This window comes from Eleginops maclovinus, chromosome 4, assembly GCF_036324505.1.
Source record: "Eleginops maclovinus isolate JMC-PN-2008 ecotype Puerto Natales chromosome 4, JC_Emac_rtc_rv5, whole genome shotgun sequence".
NCBI classification, from domain to species: domain Eukaryota; kingdom Metazoa; phylum Chordata; class Actinopteri; order Perciformes; family Eleginopidae; genus Eleginops; species Eleginops maclovinus.
The window spans coordinates 31,873,758-31,890,633 of NC_086352.1; the positions used below are offsets into that span (position 1 = coordinate 31,873,758).

Below are 16,876 nucleotides of genomic sequence, written 5' to 3' on the forward strand. Positions count from 1 at the left end.
TGGGTTTGATGTCAAGTTAACATGCTAATACAACCCTTTGCTTTGGTAAAAGGGAGCTAGAAGAAGAATTGTTCAGGATAACATGCAGCAAATGGCAGCAATACAGCCAATGGAACACAGGCATGGTGAACTAAGAATGATAGGATTGCTTTAGCTTAGCTAAAGCAATCCTATCATCATTCAACTGCACACCACTGACTGGAACTGTGGCGACAGCAACGTAACTGTTCTGACCCGTAACTGTCCGTCTGTTCCCCTTTGTTTCCTATGGCACTACTTGTCTACTAAATATTCTGTCTTCCAGCTGTGTGTCTTCAACATTTTTTCTTCTCCTTCGCTCTATTCTTATTCTATTTATTTTGTTATTTGCTTTGTTCTCTAGCAATCATGAATTTAAAGTTTCCAGCTCTCCAAAAATATAAGAAATTAATATTCAGGTATTCTGTGGTGTTTTACAACAAAGGAAAACAAATGTGTTTTTCTGCCACAGCTGATGTATTGCTTTCACTGCACATAGTCACTTGTTCCGACCGTCCATAGCAACGGTCTGCTATCAAGACTGCTGAATGTCTAGATTCACCAATTACTATTGTGTTTCAACTTTGAACACAATTTTGCAACCCAAAATCCCTCACGCTCTTCCTTCTTGTTTAGGTAGTAAGGATGAACCAAACATCGACCCTCCTGCGAGCTGTGGACCGGGACTCTCCAGAGAACGGTCCGCCCTTCCACTTCACAGTCTCCCCTGAGTATCGCCATAGCAATGATCTCTATCTCCAGGACAACCTAAATGGCACCGCGACTCTAACAGCTCTGAGGACATTTGACCGCGAACGCCAGAAAGAGTTCCTCATCCCTATCATCATGAGTGACAGCGGCCATCCTGCCAAAACAGTGACCAGCACCCTAACCGTGACTATCGGTGACCAAAATGATCACCCACATGTGGCGGGGGAGAAGAAGATTTTCATCAATAGTCACAGAGGTGAGATGTCATCTCCAACTTCAGGATATACCGCTCAGAACACGAGGAGAATTGACTTAGCTACATTTGTCTAACTGGTCTGAATCAAATTATTTAGCTTTGAGGTATTTTTCAGTCTCTGTGGGTGAATGTGATACTGCCAGCCGATTCATTCCTAATCAGAGCTCAGTAATTAACGCACACAGGCACACATCATTTTTATTGTGCGTTTCACCTCTGCCTCAACCACCCACTGTCACCACATTATCTTTGTCCGCATGATCGGTTGTTAGTCAGAATGACTCCCATGGTGCTATTCCAAGGGTCACAAAGGCAAGCCACTGCTCCAGTTCACGTTCATTTAATCATGACTTTAATGATTATTCGTCTTGAGCTTATTGCCTTCAAGTTTAAGGATATACACTCAACCACAGTATCTGCTCTCAGACTACAGTCTATTTGTATCTCAAAAAACCTGTGACTACAATACATAAAATAACAATCAACGAATCAGAAAAAAAGACACACAAATGTATTTAATTAACAGATAATGGATAAATCATTGATTTTCACAATATGGAGAATGTCAACAACAACTTGGAGGCTCATTAATAATGTTTTCTTTTGTATACCTTGTCCATTTTTCAAATATATATTTTATTTACAAGATCCTTCCATTTATAGTTTATGAGGTTATCATTTTTCACTCAAAGTCCTTTATTTGGTTACTGCGACTCTTGTTAATATATTGAATATTAAATGAATCATTCTTGGTGATCTTATCTGGTGTTTTTCAAAGTAGTAGTATTTGTGGCTTTATATTTAGAGAAATACCAAACATAATTGACTTTTCTCTCTTTCCCACAGTATATATTTCCCAGAAGCGACTTATAGCTTTACAAAGTCAAAAGAGATGGCTATATTTTGCCTTCTGCTCACCGTACGGTCTCATTTTGAAATAAAATTGCTGGAGTTGTGTTACATTTCTACATTATTCTACCTAGTATTAGTGTTGTCTGTTATGCATTTCCTTCTGCTACATGGTGAATTTGAAAGTAGCCTGAGATATGTACGTTCAGGCGTTTTTATGATAAACGTATTAATACATTTTCTTCATTGTTTCCCGTGTGTGGGATATGTGTATTGGCATGTTTTTCAAAGCTTATTCTAATACAGGTATTATAGGTATAACCCACGCAGCACAGACTTAAATGCATGGACATGAAGAGGCTGATAATCAACACCTAATCCTACCCTCGAAATGTCACTGAATAACTGGAAAGCCAGTATACATATATTATAGTATATGTGCTATACAAATGTATATGCACAGCGTTAATGGTCACCTAATATTGGTTTGTTGTCTTTTATCAGGTCGTATGCCAACAACTGTGCTTGGAAAGGTCTACTCCCCTGACCCTGATGACTGGGACAATAAGACATATGTGTTTGAAGGACATCTGCCAAGGTAAGTAATAGGACGCTTCATTAACCATTCGGCTTTCTCACATAACAACCCTATGCGACAGGGAAGAAAAATAGCTGCAAAGTGCAAGATTTGTTAATGCTAACAATTGTTTTGGCCTGAATCATTGATTGGCCAATAAACATTTAAATATGAAAAAAAAAAGTGTTTTGTTGAAATTATTTTATTTACAAACCATTTTTTTTAAAAATCAGATAGTGTGGATGACACATAAAAGGACCGCAAGCCAGATTCAAACCTGCATCCGCAACTCACCTAGTGCTGATGAGTGTATCTCTGTAGTAGGCCAAAGAAAAGGTGAAAAGACAAATCCCTGAAACCAAAATATATTACAGTTTATGGGATCTACTGGCAGCTGCAGCTGTATGCGCTGCTGTCTCAGTCAAGCATCACCATCTACACTCTGTAAAGCAAACCTTATGGAGATCACAGTGTCACACGTTGCATTCAAGCCCTGAGCCATTTTAAATCCAGCTAATCTCGCCGCCCGCTGTGTCTACATTATGTGATTTTTGTCGTGATTGATTTAGACTTTAAATAATGCAACACCCCTGAGTGAAATATCTCTCAGGAAGAAGAAGGCCAGATGTTTTTTTGTTTTGTTTTCAATCAATTCTTGAGAGGTATGTACTAAAGAAGCCCTTATACTTTGCAGAACCACTGCATTGTACTGCTGTTCACTGATTTATTGCTGGCTACAACTTCTAAAAACGTGTTTTTTAAAGCATAGTCCTTATTACTTGTTTGCAATGTGGTCAGCAATCAACTACAGAGCAGCTTCCCTGATGTATTGATTAAGCTGCAACTCCCTTATTAAATCAGCCTAATACATCTGTGGAGTCTTCAATTATTTACCATGTTTTTATCACCCTTTTCCTCCATTACCATCCGGTCCAATGTTCCTGCTCAGGTCGATTTTCTAATTTTTCCTTGTTTATCCCTTTTTGCTAACGTGTCCTGTTACCTGCTATAGATGAGCAGATACATATTTCACTTTAACACACTTGCACACTCACACACAGGGGCTACAAATTCCATACGGTTACGCTCCATCACCTCATAACACCTTCTTCGTCATCTTACAAACTTAGCTGTACTGAAAACGTCTCTCCCTTCTCTCTTGAAGTAAAAGCTCAGCTCGTATAGAGGATTGGGTTTCATATGAGGGATTAACATTCTATAACAGTCTTCATATGTTTGAATTTTAGACATAGGTTCCTTGCACAGCTGTACTGGGTTTTTACAAAACTGCACATATCATAGCTTATACTTTATAAACAGCTCTGAAAAAACTTAAGAGACCACTGCAAAATTAGTAGTTTCTCTGGTTTTACTTTTTATAGGTATGTGTTTGAGTAAAATTATTATTTGGTTTTATTCTCTAAACTACTAACAACATTTCTCTGTGTTGGAACATACACTGGAATGGAATGGCTCCCATACAGGTAGAGATTGGGAATGGTCTCTTCATTTTTGTCACATATCTATATTCACTGTGTTGCATTAAAAACAACACAATTTGTGTACTTTTAAAATATACAGTATTGGAAAAGGCTGCTTTGTAGTGGTTTCTACTGGGTTGTATTATTGTTATTAGGATTTTGATGTAGCACATCATATTTTATTGAACCAGGAGAGGTGTCATTTATATTTTAAATCTCTTTTATAATGGACATCCTGAAAACATAATACAGAGGCCTATAACATTTTGAGTGGGAGAAAGGCGTTGCAGCTTAAGAACGATGAATATTAAAACACAGTTGTGCCAACTTCATAAGCCGGCCTTTATCTTTTGTTAGCCATCCTCATGTTTACTTTGTCATTTATTTTCAATAATAAATTGGTAGAGGGAGGCAATCCCTGGTGTGACACGGACCCGTGGGAAGACACCACTTGGGAGCCTTAAATTTTAATAAAGTCTGTGACTCTGGAGCTTGGACAACCATCACGCAGTCATTCTGAGCATTTCATTCCACTTATCCAGTTACCAGGCCGACATTTGATAGGCAAATCATTGAAAGGCCTCTGCAAGTCTCACTGACATGTCTGAAATATCCCAAAGACAAATTAGTACCAAGCCCGCTCCGTTGTGCTTTGAGCTTCTTGCAGCGTTTTTTTAGTTGCAGCGTTTTGTTTATGTAGTGTTTTAAATAAAAGCTGTGCATGTTTTGTCAAGTTTTGGAAAATGTTTCTTCATTTGCATGTCTTTTGGCACGTTTTTTTTTTATATATTTGCTTTGTTTCTGAAAAGGCAGCACGTTTCTCCTAATGGAGATGTTTAGCGCCCTTGTAGCTCGGTGGCACCTGTCGGCCACCATAGTCCTAGCACAGGTTCAGACAACAAATCAACAACAAGAAAAGAGATCATATCATCGTCACCATCTGAAATCCAACCAAGAATCTACACATAGATGTGCCTGCTTCAAAGTCATTAAGAAGCACTTTAAATCTGTAAAAAAAAAAACTGATTTCAAGCAAATGGAGCAGTGTAACTTAATGTCCTTTTCCCCAGCCAAGTGTGGACTTTTGGGACAGTTAGTAAAAGCAAATCCTTGGAGCAAAGCCAATGACTTCAAGTTCCTTTCCAAGTGATAAATAAATATGTAGATAAGGTGGAAGAATCTAAGAAAAGCTATATAAAAAAGGATATGCCTATGGTTTAGTCTACGTGTCATGTAAGACTATCCAATGCATCTTGTTCAACAGTTTAATAGCAAATGTCCTGCTTTGACTGGAATAGAAGTGGCTACTAATGTAAGTAGAAGGAGGCTTCAGCAAACTGGTAAGTGCCAAATGGGAAGGTTTTACTAGTTATATTAAAGAAATATTCTTTTACTGAAACCTGAAATTAAGTGTTCTACTTAGATGTAATCTACCCTCTAGAGCATATGACGCACAATGACTTAATGCGGCTCTTGTCTCTACAAGGGGTTTATTATTTGATTTGCCAAGGCTGTTCCTTGGATCGGCTCTATAATTAAACTTGAATGAGCTCATTTACTGTACAAGGGGAGCATGGAGACAAGGACCAAGTGAAATTGCTTCCTCGTATGTCTCGGTGCCTAAGAGTCAATTTCATTCTACCCTTGCCTTTCTCTCGCTAATGCATCGTCTCTGCTCACTTTCTATTATGGTCCCAGGGGGCAATCGGTTTACAGCAGAAAACAAAGTAACGACTCTAACGCAACATAAATCGGAACACATGGCTGACGGTGATGAAAGTGTTTTTTGTTTCGATATGTCTTCATCCTGGACAGTTGCAACAGGTTTTCAAGACCCATAGAACGAGAATGGTGTAGAGACTATAAGCTAACTGAGATATGTGTTCTCCTTTGCTCTATGATTCATATCTTTATTATAACAATTGTTTTGGACAGTCAAATTATTTTCCTAAATGTAAGATTCATCTTCATGTTTAAATGAGTCCACACCATACAGAAATTGCAACCAGTTCACAAAAATCGATGAATTGCATTTTTATAGAAATGTTGGTTGATCGTTGATTTGTGTTGAGAGTTATTTCGCAAGAAGGGACTGAGTTTGGAGGCACATAATGTCTGCAGGCAAAATAAATAAGTTGGAAAATTGTGAGAAATTCATACCTTCAATGACGAATAGAGATATCCCAAACTTAACCAGTACAATGTTTATATAGTTCAAACAACTCCAACATAGTGATATGTATTTTATTTAGTGCATTAAATCAACTTTAACAGTCTGAATCTCCAGGATTACATTTTAATCTTAGCATATCAATAATTTTATCTTTTAAACGTAATATTTTTACCAGGATCTCCTGTACTTTGATCAAGAAACTTGTGAGAAATAAAGTGTGTAAGATCGAATACAGATCAATGTCGAATGGGACACGACTTCTGGACAATATTTTGAGGGATCTTCAACATTTTATCGCTACTAATGGGTCACTACACTTTAGACATACAGTCATCTTTTGTATCAAATCACAGAATGAACTACTTACTAACAGTGGTGCAAGAACACTCAAAATTGGACCAAACAGCTGAGTCTGAGAGTTAAAAAACACGTAACATGTCTGTTGCCGGCCTTCAAGTTATGTTAGCCGTCCGTGTATTTACTGTTCCATTTCTTTTCAATATGAATGGGTAGAAGGGATGCAATCTGTGCTGTGACACCAACCCATGGGGAGCCTCCCATATAATAAAGTCTGTTTGACTCTGGAGCTTAGACAATAAGCACGTAGTCATACTGAGCATTTCATTCCACTTATCTAGTTACCATGTCGACCTTTGATGGGCAAATCACAGAAATTACTGGTCTCTGCAGTCTCACTGACATGTCTGTAATAGCTTAATGACTAATCAGTACCACGCCAGCGGTCAGTCCTACAGATTCAGTAACTTGACCCTGTCAGGCTCCAAGCCATTAGAAAATAACTCAGGCTGATAGCAGCAGTGTTCGCCTGTGGTGAAATTACATGTTACAAACACAGCAGCCAGTGTTGGACGCTCTTGCATTGTTATCCGGTCCTCAGGGGATCTGCAGTAGCCAGGCGCATGTGGTGGCAACTTCAGTGACCTCAGTCGTCCCTGTGCACTTCAGTGGGGCTTGTTATTAGTAAATACTTCTTAAAGAAAGTGTGAAAGGTGGCCATTTTAGTCAAAGCTTAAAGGGGATAGCAATTTGGCTCACCATATTGGCTGTCTGATCATGTACAAGGCCCATTTTCTGCAGGTTGACCCATGTGGTTGCTAATGATTTAGTGCTACTTTGGCTCAGAATGTAGATGGTAAAAGAAAGTTGCAGCTCCAGTCAACATATCAATGTGTCTTGGGCAAGATACTTAACTCCAAATTGCTCTAGCCAATGGTGTGGGAATGTATGAATGCATGCTTGTATACGTAAAAGAGCTTTGAAGGGTCGCAAAGAACAGAAGAGTCCATTAAACATGCAAATTCGAAAATGTAAATGTTTTTCTCATACTGGTGTGGGTGTTTATGTTTCCTCTTTCCCTCAGTTACTTCATCCTGAACAAGCGAACAGGCTTCCTGATCATCAAGGAGAACGCCCCGCCTGGCGTCTACGAGTTCCAGGTCCGTGTGTCGGATGGAGTTTGGCAAGATGCCGTCTCTACCATCACTGTGTATGTGAGGGAGCTGCGAGACGAGGCCATCTACAACTCTGCGTCTCTCCGCCTGGCAGGTAAGATTGACTCTGCAGAGACACACACACCTGTGTCTATTTCTGGTCAGAAAGGTTATGTGGTTTAGGGTCAGGGTTAGAGTTAGAGTTAACTTAGGTTGTCTTGTACAGTGTTCCCCACAGCTGCGAAGTGTTAGTGTTAGTGTTAGTGTTAGGCACCACTCGACGGCTCCAGGCGATCATGTGGCTTAAGTTCCATTGTCAGTTGTAATAAAGGTAGCTTAGGAATCCGAAACTTGACCTTAGTGAATGTGGTGAAAGATTTTTAGATGTGGTTGAAACTTCCAGAAAAACTAGTCAAATAACGTCAAGTCCAAACAAAGTGCAATAACGCTATTTGCACATGATACTATAACCAGGGGACTTCATGTGACTTTGAAATTATATTAAATATCATAAATATTATATTATATCTAGGTCTGATCATGATTCTATATATTTACAAAAACCTCTTGCTCCGGTGCTGGTGCAAATAAGTCTACATGCTGTGTAGAGAGATGTGAATTTGCTAATTTATAATTCTACAATATTATAAACTTCCATTTGAGGCCTTTATTCCATGATGATATGCTCTCTAGCAGAAGAGAGGAAGAAAAAAAATCAGACAAACAAATCATACAACGAGAAATAACAAGCTGAATTGCACAGCACTAATATACATTACCTCTGTGTTTAAAAATATATGGTAATTTAATGTGGAATTCTTACTTAATAGGTGAACACATGGCAGACTTTAACTGGATTGAGATCACAAACAACCTCTGCAATTATTTTATATGACAAATGTTCTTACATATTTATAATATTCAGCAGATCAGGTTTTGTCAGGGCCAAGCCAATAAAGTTAACCTCAATGTCTGTAGAAATCATATCTGAATACTATCAATTGCAATTCATTTAAACCTGAACCTACAGAATAACTTACTCCGAGACAGACGTTTCTCCCAATAAATACTGACTCTGTAAATCGTGATAAATAGGCACAATTATGTCCTTGACTTATAATTAAAAGTTTGGATGTCTACTTTTTGGTCTGCTGCTCCTTTGTATAGCAATACATTCATTTCAAATGTTTGACCTTTTTTTTTGCTATTACAGCACCATGTAGGACCTAAAGCAAAACCAATTTAAAAATAAAACTGTGCTCAGCTTAGTACTGCTGACAAGGGAGTGGAGAATGTTATTTGCCTTCTTGTCTCCAGTCATAGAAAATTAATGAGCACTGATTACTGTTTGCTCTGGTTGTTTGCAGTGTTTCACAGAACTGCCACACTCTCCGTTAAAGAGTGTCCCTTTGCAAAAGATTACACCCATTATTAATCCCCGCCTCCTGGTATCTCAGCTGTCGTAGGTGCACACACAGAAAAGCCTGTTTCCATTAATTATATTGGCAAAATAATTAGTAGAGAGGTTTTGCTCAGGCAGCACCTTCTCCTCACATGTTGCATTCATCATTACCTGATGTACAGCGCATCGGCTGTCTGCTCAGAATTAAATTTGCTTTAGAGAAATGGGACATGGTTGAACGATTTGCATGATTTCAGAGATATTGAAATAGAAGCAGAGGGGCGGGAGGGTGGGTACTCCAAAGACGAATGGAAGGGAGGGAAGGAAAAGGAAAGGGAGGAAGGTAAAGTCAAGCCTCATATAAGTAGATAAAAGGATTTGCTTCTGGAGACGGGGCAGAGGTAAATGAATGTGCACCAAACCCAGAGACAATATTGTGGAGAACAGCTGTCACCCAGGTTCCAATATTTGTGGAAGGCAAGGCATTGCAGAATTGTAGACGAGCAAATTGTGTGTTTTATGATGAAAATACGGAAATGAAAATGAAAGAAATTGCTTTCAAATTTTTAGCGAAAGGAACTATTTTCAGTGCATTTAATTAAAAAAAACAAGGTTAGGTTTGTCAACAACTTGTAACTGATGGATGTTTGTGGTTTAATGTACCCTGGTTCTACAGAAATTGAAAGAGCAAAACAACTTTAAACCTGCGGTTCAGGAATAAGCACACAACAAATGAAAAAACATGTTCTCTTTCAGGTTTCAAAGCAAAATGCAATATTAAGGATTAATGACTGAGATCACCTGGAGGTGTGCATGTTTGTGTTTGCGGAGGATTTTTTTTTACAGAAACCATTTCCAGGATTACATTTTTCCATGTGGAGCTTTGGAGTAAACAGTCTCATTGATTCTGAGTCTCGAGGATTATGAAAATATTCTACTTATAGCATTACTTACACCCTCCCTGACATTGTAAATCCCATTTCAAGAACAAATGTGGATGGCAATGAGCATACACAAAGATGGCACTAGTTAAGTCTGCCTTGCCGAGATTAAAGCTCTCTCTCTGTCTCTCTCTCTCTTTCTCTCTCTGTTCACCCTACATACTAAGTGTTGGAGCACTATCCAATAGTAGTGATGTCACTATGTTGCGGCGTTCAACACACTGTGCATTTTATATTTTTATGTAGTTTAATATACTATTCCTTGCACACTTAAATAAATAAGTAAATAATACGTACAACAACTTTTAAAAATGTTATAGCTGTAATTTGGCCCTTCATGTTTTTAATTTGACAGTTTGATAGTCCACAGATTTGATTTTTTACGGTCATCTTCTATATATATTTACCTTTAGTTCTGTTCCACTTCCAAATCCCACTTTGGGGTCAATAAAGCATATCTTATCTTATCTGATGGAAGCATTTCGGGCAGGGTGTGTCGGAGAGAAACTCCCTCTGGAGGGAACTTTGGGATTTTAGCCTTTTTAGACCATTTACATACACAAAAACCTATAGAACAGACTACAGGAGAGGGAAACCCACCAAAAGCATAATAGGGCCCCTTTAACTTAAGCACTCACTCCAAGGGCTACCAGAAACTGCCCTTTGTCACAAAAATGTCTTCATAATCAACATTTTGAGACTCAGTGGTTCTCATGGAGAGTCAATGAAAGAACAGAAACATACAGAGGGTTGGGGGCGGGGGTATTAGGTCTGTGAGTGTGGAGAAGCATACAGAGCCTAAGCATTAAGAGACAAGACATGGGGCTCAGAATGGGCTCAGCGGATACAGCGAGAGGGATCGAGGCTAATGTCAGCTCCCATCATTCAGTCCTGCGGGAGAAACAAGGACACGGGCAGACAGAGAGACAGTCAGGAGGGATGGGGGCTGGGTAGTAACTCGTAACACAGAGTGGCAGCCTTTGCACCTGGCTTTGATCCAACCTCACAACTCACATCTGCCTTCTCCTTCCCAGAGGTTTCAATGGAGTGGAGGTGGTGGTGCACAAACGGACTCCCGCCTGTAGGCTCGGGATTTCGCACAGACAACGCAAAAGAAAAATACTATAATGGTCATTGTTTTCTTAGTGTTACGCTTTAGACCAAGTCAAGCTTTGTTATAGAGTTTTGAAGGCTTTTAAAATTGTACTACTATTTTACTTTAAAAAATCTACTTCTGATAGATATGTGAACCTGAAAGGTAATCAGTCAATATCTTAAATGAAATGTTTTAAAGAAAAGACAATGTGTTACTGTGAAAATAGGTATTGAATCCTCTCAGACGTTCTCAGAGGGGTTTATTGATGTTCTTGTACCAAACCTTTTTTTCACTTTGTATCACAATAACGACAACACAGGTATTAACACAATGTGGATTAGCATAATTGTTTGCAGAACAATGTAGTTGGCACTCTGATGAAACGTAAATGTTTCTTTGCTTGATCTTAGATTGTTTTCTCAAGTTTGCAATATAATTCATGATTTACTTTAGTTACCTTAGATTATGGATTTTCTTTGGGTTATACATTTTCTATAGTCCTGCTGATAACCATAACAAACAACCTTTCCGAAGATATAACGGCCATAGGCGAGACTGTATGTTCTCTAAATATCTGGTTCTAGTGTATAGAAAAGATTACTTCCTAATTTAAAATATGTATGAATTAATATTACCAATAATAATACACCACCTACGGGAAACAGCGATGGGGTCGGGTGCGCTGCCAGAAGGGTGGCAGTGAAAGCAGAGGGTCTCGACGGACCAGACTCAGGTGACAGAAGCTAGCTTTGGTAACGTGGAACGTCACCTCTCTGGGTGGGAAGGAACCGGAACTTGTGCAGGAGGTGGAGCGTTACCAGTTGGATCTGGTGGGGCTCACCTGTACGCACAGCGTCGGCTCTGGAACGTTACTTCTTGATAGGGGTTGGACTCTATTATTCTCCGGAGTTGCCCAAGGTGTGAGAGGCCGAGCGGGTGTGGGGATACGCAAGCCCCCGGTTGAGTGCCGCTTTTTTGGAGTTTACCTCAGTGGACGAGAGGGTCGCAATTCAGAGTATTCGGCCTTCTTGGAGACCCTGAAAGAAGTCCTGTATGGGGCTCCCAAAAGGGTACTCCTTAGTCGTGCTGGGAGACTTCAGCGCACACGTTGGCAATGATGGAGACACTGGGGCGTGATTGGGAGGAACGGCCCCCCTGATCTGAACCGGAGTGGTGGTTTATTACTGGACTTCTGTGCTAGTCATGGATTGGCCATAACAAACACCATGTTCGAACATAAGGATGCTCATAAGTGTACGTGGTACCAGAGCACCCTAGGCAGAAGGTCCATGATCGATTTTGTTATCGTATCATCGGACCTGAGGCCGCATGTTTTGGACACTTGGGTGAAGAGAGGGGCGGAGTTGTCAACTGATCACCATCTGGTGGTGAGTTAGGTTGAGTGGCAGGGGAAGCCTATGGACAGACCTGGTAAGCCCAAATGTGTAGTGCGGGTGAACTGGGAACGTCTGGAGGAATCCCAGGTCCAGGAGGCCTTCAAGTCACACCTCCAGCGGAGCTTTTCAGGCATCCCTGTGGAGGATGGGGACATTGAACCAGAGTGGGCGGTGTTCAAAGCCTCTATTGCTGAAGCTGTGGCGGGGAGCTGTGGTCTCAAGGTCTTAGGTGCCTCAAGGGGCGGTAACCCTCGAACCTCCTGGTGGACACCGGTGGTCAGGGAAGCCGTCCGACTGAAGAAGGAGGCCTTCCGGGATATGTTATCCCTGGGTACTCCTGACGCAGTTGCAAGATATCGACAGGTCCGAAGGGCAGCAGTTCAGCCGTGACCGAGGCAAAGCAGCGGGTGTGGGGGAAGTTCGGAGAAGCCATGGAGAAGGACTTTCGGTTTGCACCAAAGTTGTTCTGGAAATCCGTCCGACACCTCAGGAGGGGGAAGCAGGAAACCATCCAAGCTGTGTACAGTAAGGATGGGACGCTGTTGACCTCAACTGATAGTGTGTTAGGGCGGTGGAAGGAACACTGAGCTCCTGAACCCGACAACTCTGCCCTCTATGTTAAAGGCGGAGCTGGAGTATGAATGGGGATCAACTCCAATCTCACGGGGGGAAGTCACTGATGTAGTCAAACAGCTCCACAGTGGCAAAGCCGCGGGGTTGGATGAGATCCGCCCAGAAATGCTGAAGGCTCTGGGTGTTGAGGGACTGTCATGGTTGACACGTCTCATCAACATTGCATGGAAGTCGGAAACAGTGCCGAAGGAGTGGCAGACCGTGGTGGTGGTTCCTCTTTTTAAAAAGGGGGATCAGAAGGTGTGTGCAAATTACAGAGGCATCACATTACTCAGCCTCCCCGGGAAAGTTTACTCTAAGGTGCTGGAAAGGAGGGTCCGACCGATTGTCAAACCTCAGATTGAGGAAGAACAATGCGGATTTCGTCCTGGTCATGGAACGACGGACCAGCTTTTTACTCTCGCAAGGATCCTGGAGGGGGGGTGAGAGTACGCTCATCCGGTCTACATGTGCTTTGTGGGTTTGGAGAAGGCGTATTACCGGGTTCCCAGGGAGATACTGTGGGGGGTGCTGCGGGAGTATGGGGTAAGGGGGTCTCTACTCAGGGCCATCCAATTTCTGTACTCCCAAAGCGAGAGCTGTGTCCGGGTCCTCGGTAGTACGTTGGATACATTTCCGATGAGGGTTGGCCTCCACCAGGGCTGCGCTTTGTCACCAATCTTGTTTGTGATATTCATGGACAGGATTTTGAGGCGTAGTCGTGGGGGAGGGGGTCTTCAGTTCGGTGGGCTAAGGATTGCACCACTGCTTTTTGCAGATGATGTGGTCCAAATGGCTTCATCGGTCTGTGACCTTTATCACTCACTGGATCGGTTCGCGGCTGAGTGTGAAGCGGCTGGGATGAGGATCAGCACCTCGAAATCTGAGGCCATGGTTCTCAGCAGGAAACAGAAGGACTGTCCACTCCAGGTAGGGAATGAGGCCCCAAGTGAAGGAGTTCATGTAACTCGGGGTTTTGTTCTCGAGTGAGGGAACAATGGATTGTGAGATGTGCCGGAGAATCGGAGCAGCGGGAGCGGTACTGCAGTCGCTTTAACGCACCGTTGTGACGAAAAGAGAGCTGAGCCAGAAGGCAAAGCTCCCTGTGTACCGGGCCATCTCCGTTCCCACCCTCACTTATGGTCATGAAGGATGGGTCATGACAAAAAGAATGAGATTGCGGATACAAGCGGCCAAAATGGGATTTCTCCGCAGGGTGGCTGGCATCTCCCTTTGGGATAAGGTGAGAAGTTCAGTCATCCGGGAGGAACTCGGAGTAGAACCGCTGCTCCTTCGCGTTGAAAGGAGCCAGTTAAGGTGGTTGGGGCCCCTAGTGAGGATGCCACCTGGGCACTTCCCTAGGGAGGTGTTCCAGGCACGTCCAGCTGGGAAGAGACCGAGGGGTAGACCTAGGACCAGGTGGAGGGATTATATCTCTTCGCTGGCCTGGGAGCGCCTTGGAATCCCCCATTCAGAGCTGGCTGATGTGGCCAGGGAAAGGGAAGTTTGGGGCTCTCTGCTGGAGCTGTTACCTCTGCGACCCTGACGGATAAGCGGGAGAATGGATGGATGGATGGATGGATGGATGGATGGATGGATGGATGGATGGATGGATGGATGGATGGATGGATGGATGGATGGATGGATGGAGGATGGATGGATGATGGATGGATGGATGGATTTATTTTAGGGAATTATGAAATAATGGAACTTTATATTTTAATTTTTATGTTATCTAAATAATACATAACAAAACACTATTTAAAAAAAATATTATATTTGCAAGAAAGATCCCTTAATATTCTTATTTTGATGTAAGATGACTCTTATTGGTGCCTATTTTAGCACACAATTCCACATATTCATAAAGAGGGAATTTCATTCATACATGACTTAAACCCACTTGATTTGGTAACAGACTGCTGAAGCTTCATATTACATTAGATTTGTATTTTTTACAAAGAATAAGCATGTTGCCCTTTGCCCTTTGATTTCTTATATTAAGATCACATAAGGGGGGGACCTCATTTGCCTTAACACTAGGAATACCTCAGAGTAATGTCGGTGCTTTGCTCTGACAGCCCAATAGATGTATTTGCATAATGGCTGATAAGTGCATGGAGACAATGGCTGGGACATAGAAATGAATTTCCACGCCAATATTCCATCACATGCACTTATTATCACACTCAGGATAGTAGAAAAACCTATAGTGTTCTTCCTGTCTTGTGTGAAATATTAGAAATGAAAGGGAAAATAATTACATATGTGTATACATAATATCATGTAAAGCAAAACATTTCTTAATTATGGTATTTGTACAGGTTGATGTAAATGGTATGCTAAGTGTTGACCCCTCCAGGATAGAGGGTTCGAGCAACAAAAATAAATACTGAAATGGACTAATAGTATTTTTTTAACTTGACAGATTATGATAATGTAATATTTTGCACCATCATTTTTGATTTCATTTTGTATTTATATTTATTCCACTTGCCCAATAAAGTTGCTGTTAAACTGAACAGATGATGCGAGGATGGAGAGACATACATAAATGCTGAGGGAGATTTACAGGTTATTTATTGATTTTTTTTTATGAGAAAATAGTCTCACACCTTTTATGTTGGGCTGCAGGTTGCGTTTTTTGTTTTGTTTTTACTTGGCAAAATGGATCCAACTAATTTTCCATAATAGTACTTAGTTTTTTAATCCATGTGCTACCATACTTTTGCTTTAGCATCGACTGTAGAGTGATGCAGTGATGACATATGTTTGTTGGCGCTGCCGGAAGTGAACATCTCAAGAGCTCCCTTGAGAAAAAGCAGTAGGATTTCACAAGGTTTTCGTTCAGCAGGAAAATATCCACACATAACAGGTCTTTTATGATTTTTGATTTGAAAATGTAAGTGGCAGAATACGAAAGCTTAGTTAAGGCCATATCGCTAAGCTAACGGTGGCTATTGTTCGGAGTGATGACAGTTAGCAGTCTTATATTATAGTCCCTTGTTAGCAACTGCTGTTTTTATGACAGAAGCTTCAGACATTCACCAGTGGAATATAAATGAATGTATGTTATGTTGTAGACCAAAACATTAACATTTATTAAGCTTGTGTTAACCACGGACCTTATTTTAGACAAGAAACCAAAAACACAATCAAAAAAACAATGAATTAAAGACGGAATTGGTAACATGTTCCTTTTCTAGTTTGAGGACTCATTTCTTTATCACTCTGTTGGGTTGAAGTGAGCTTTTTTTCTAAATGTATATAGCATATGAAAATAACGTTTCTTACACTGTTAAGAGTTTACCAGCGTGTTGTTGGTTCAAGCTGTTAGATAAGCTATCTTGCTGAGTATGGTTTGTGTGGGCTGTGTATCCATTGATGTCCTTGCCTTATGGAAATGTTGTCACAGCAGCACAGTCGGTACAAAGTGCTAAAGAGATGGAGACTGATGAGGCGTTAATGGCCTATCAGTGCGAAAAAAAGGATACAGACGCTGTTGGGCGAGGGATTATAAGAAAATATTACCTCTCAGGAGCCTGGCTCATGCTAGAGTTAAGGGAAGGCTTAAAACTGAAAACCAATGGCAACACCTACAGGGATCTATAAGCTCAACTTGGTTAAACTTGATACCAAAATGTTTACCCAGGACCTCATTCATAAACCAATAAACTCTTTGAGCTTTGCCATTGCCCTTTCAGGGGCTTTCTCTTTTACCCTTTTTCGACCAAGATGGGTTTAGGGCCAGTTCAGTGTTGATGCTTGATTGCAAACCCAATTTTTGCATTGGCTCTCAGCTCTGAGAATTGGTTCAACTCGATCACTAGTAATCTGCTCCCCCAGCACAGAGAGCTAGAGAAGAGTATACAGTTAGAGAAATCCTTCTTGCAATTCAATCTCGCTTTGTAA

At 41.1% G+C, this 16,876-nt stretch overlaps 1 protein-coding gene across 1 annotated transcript in view; it reads left to right on the plus strand.

The window, feature by feature from the left end:
- The window catches only part of si:ch211-186j3.6 (neural-cadherin), a 357,101-nt gene that overhangs the window by 211,927 nt on the left and 128,298 nt on the right, over window positions 1–16,876 (plus strand). The window contains 3 exon segments of the mRNA XM_063881691.1: window positions 655–985; window positions 2,339–2,432; window positions 7,447–7,631. Of these exon segments, the coding sequence (XP_063737761.1) occupies window positions 655–985; window positions 2,339–2,432; window positions 7,447–7,631 (610 nt within the window).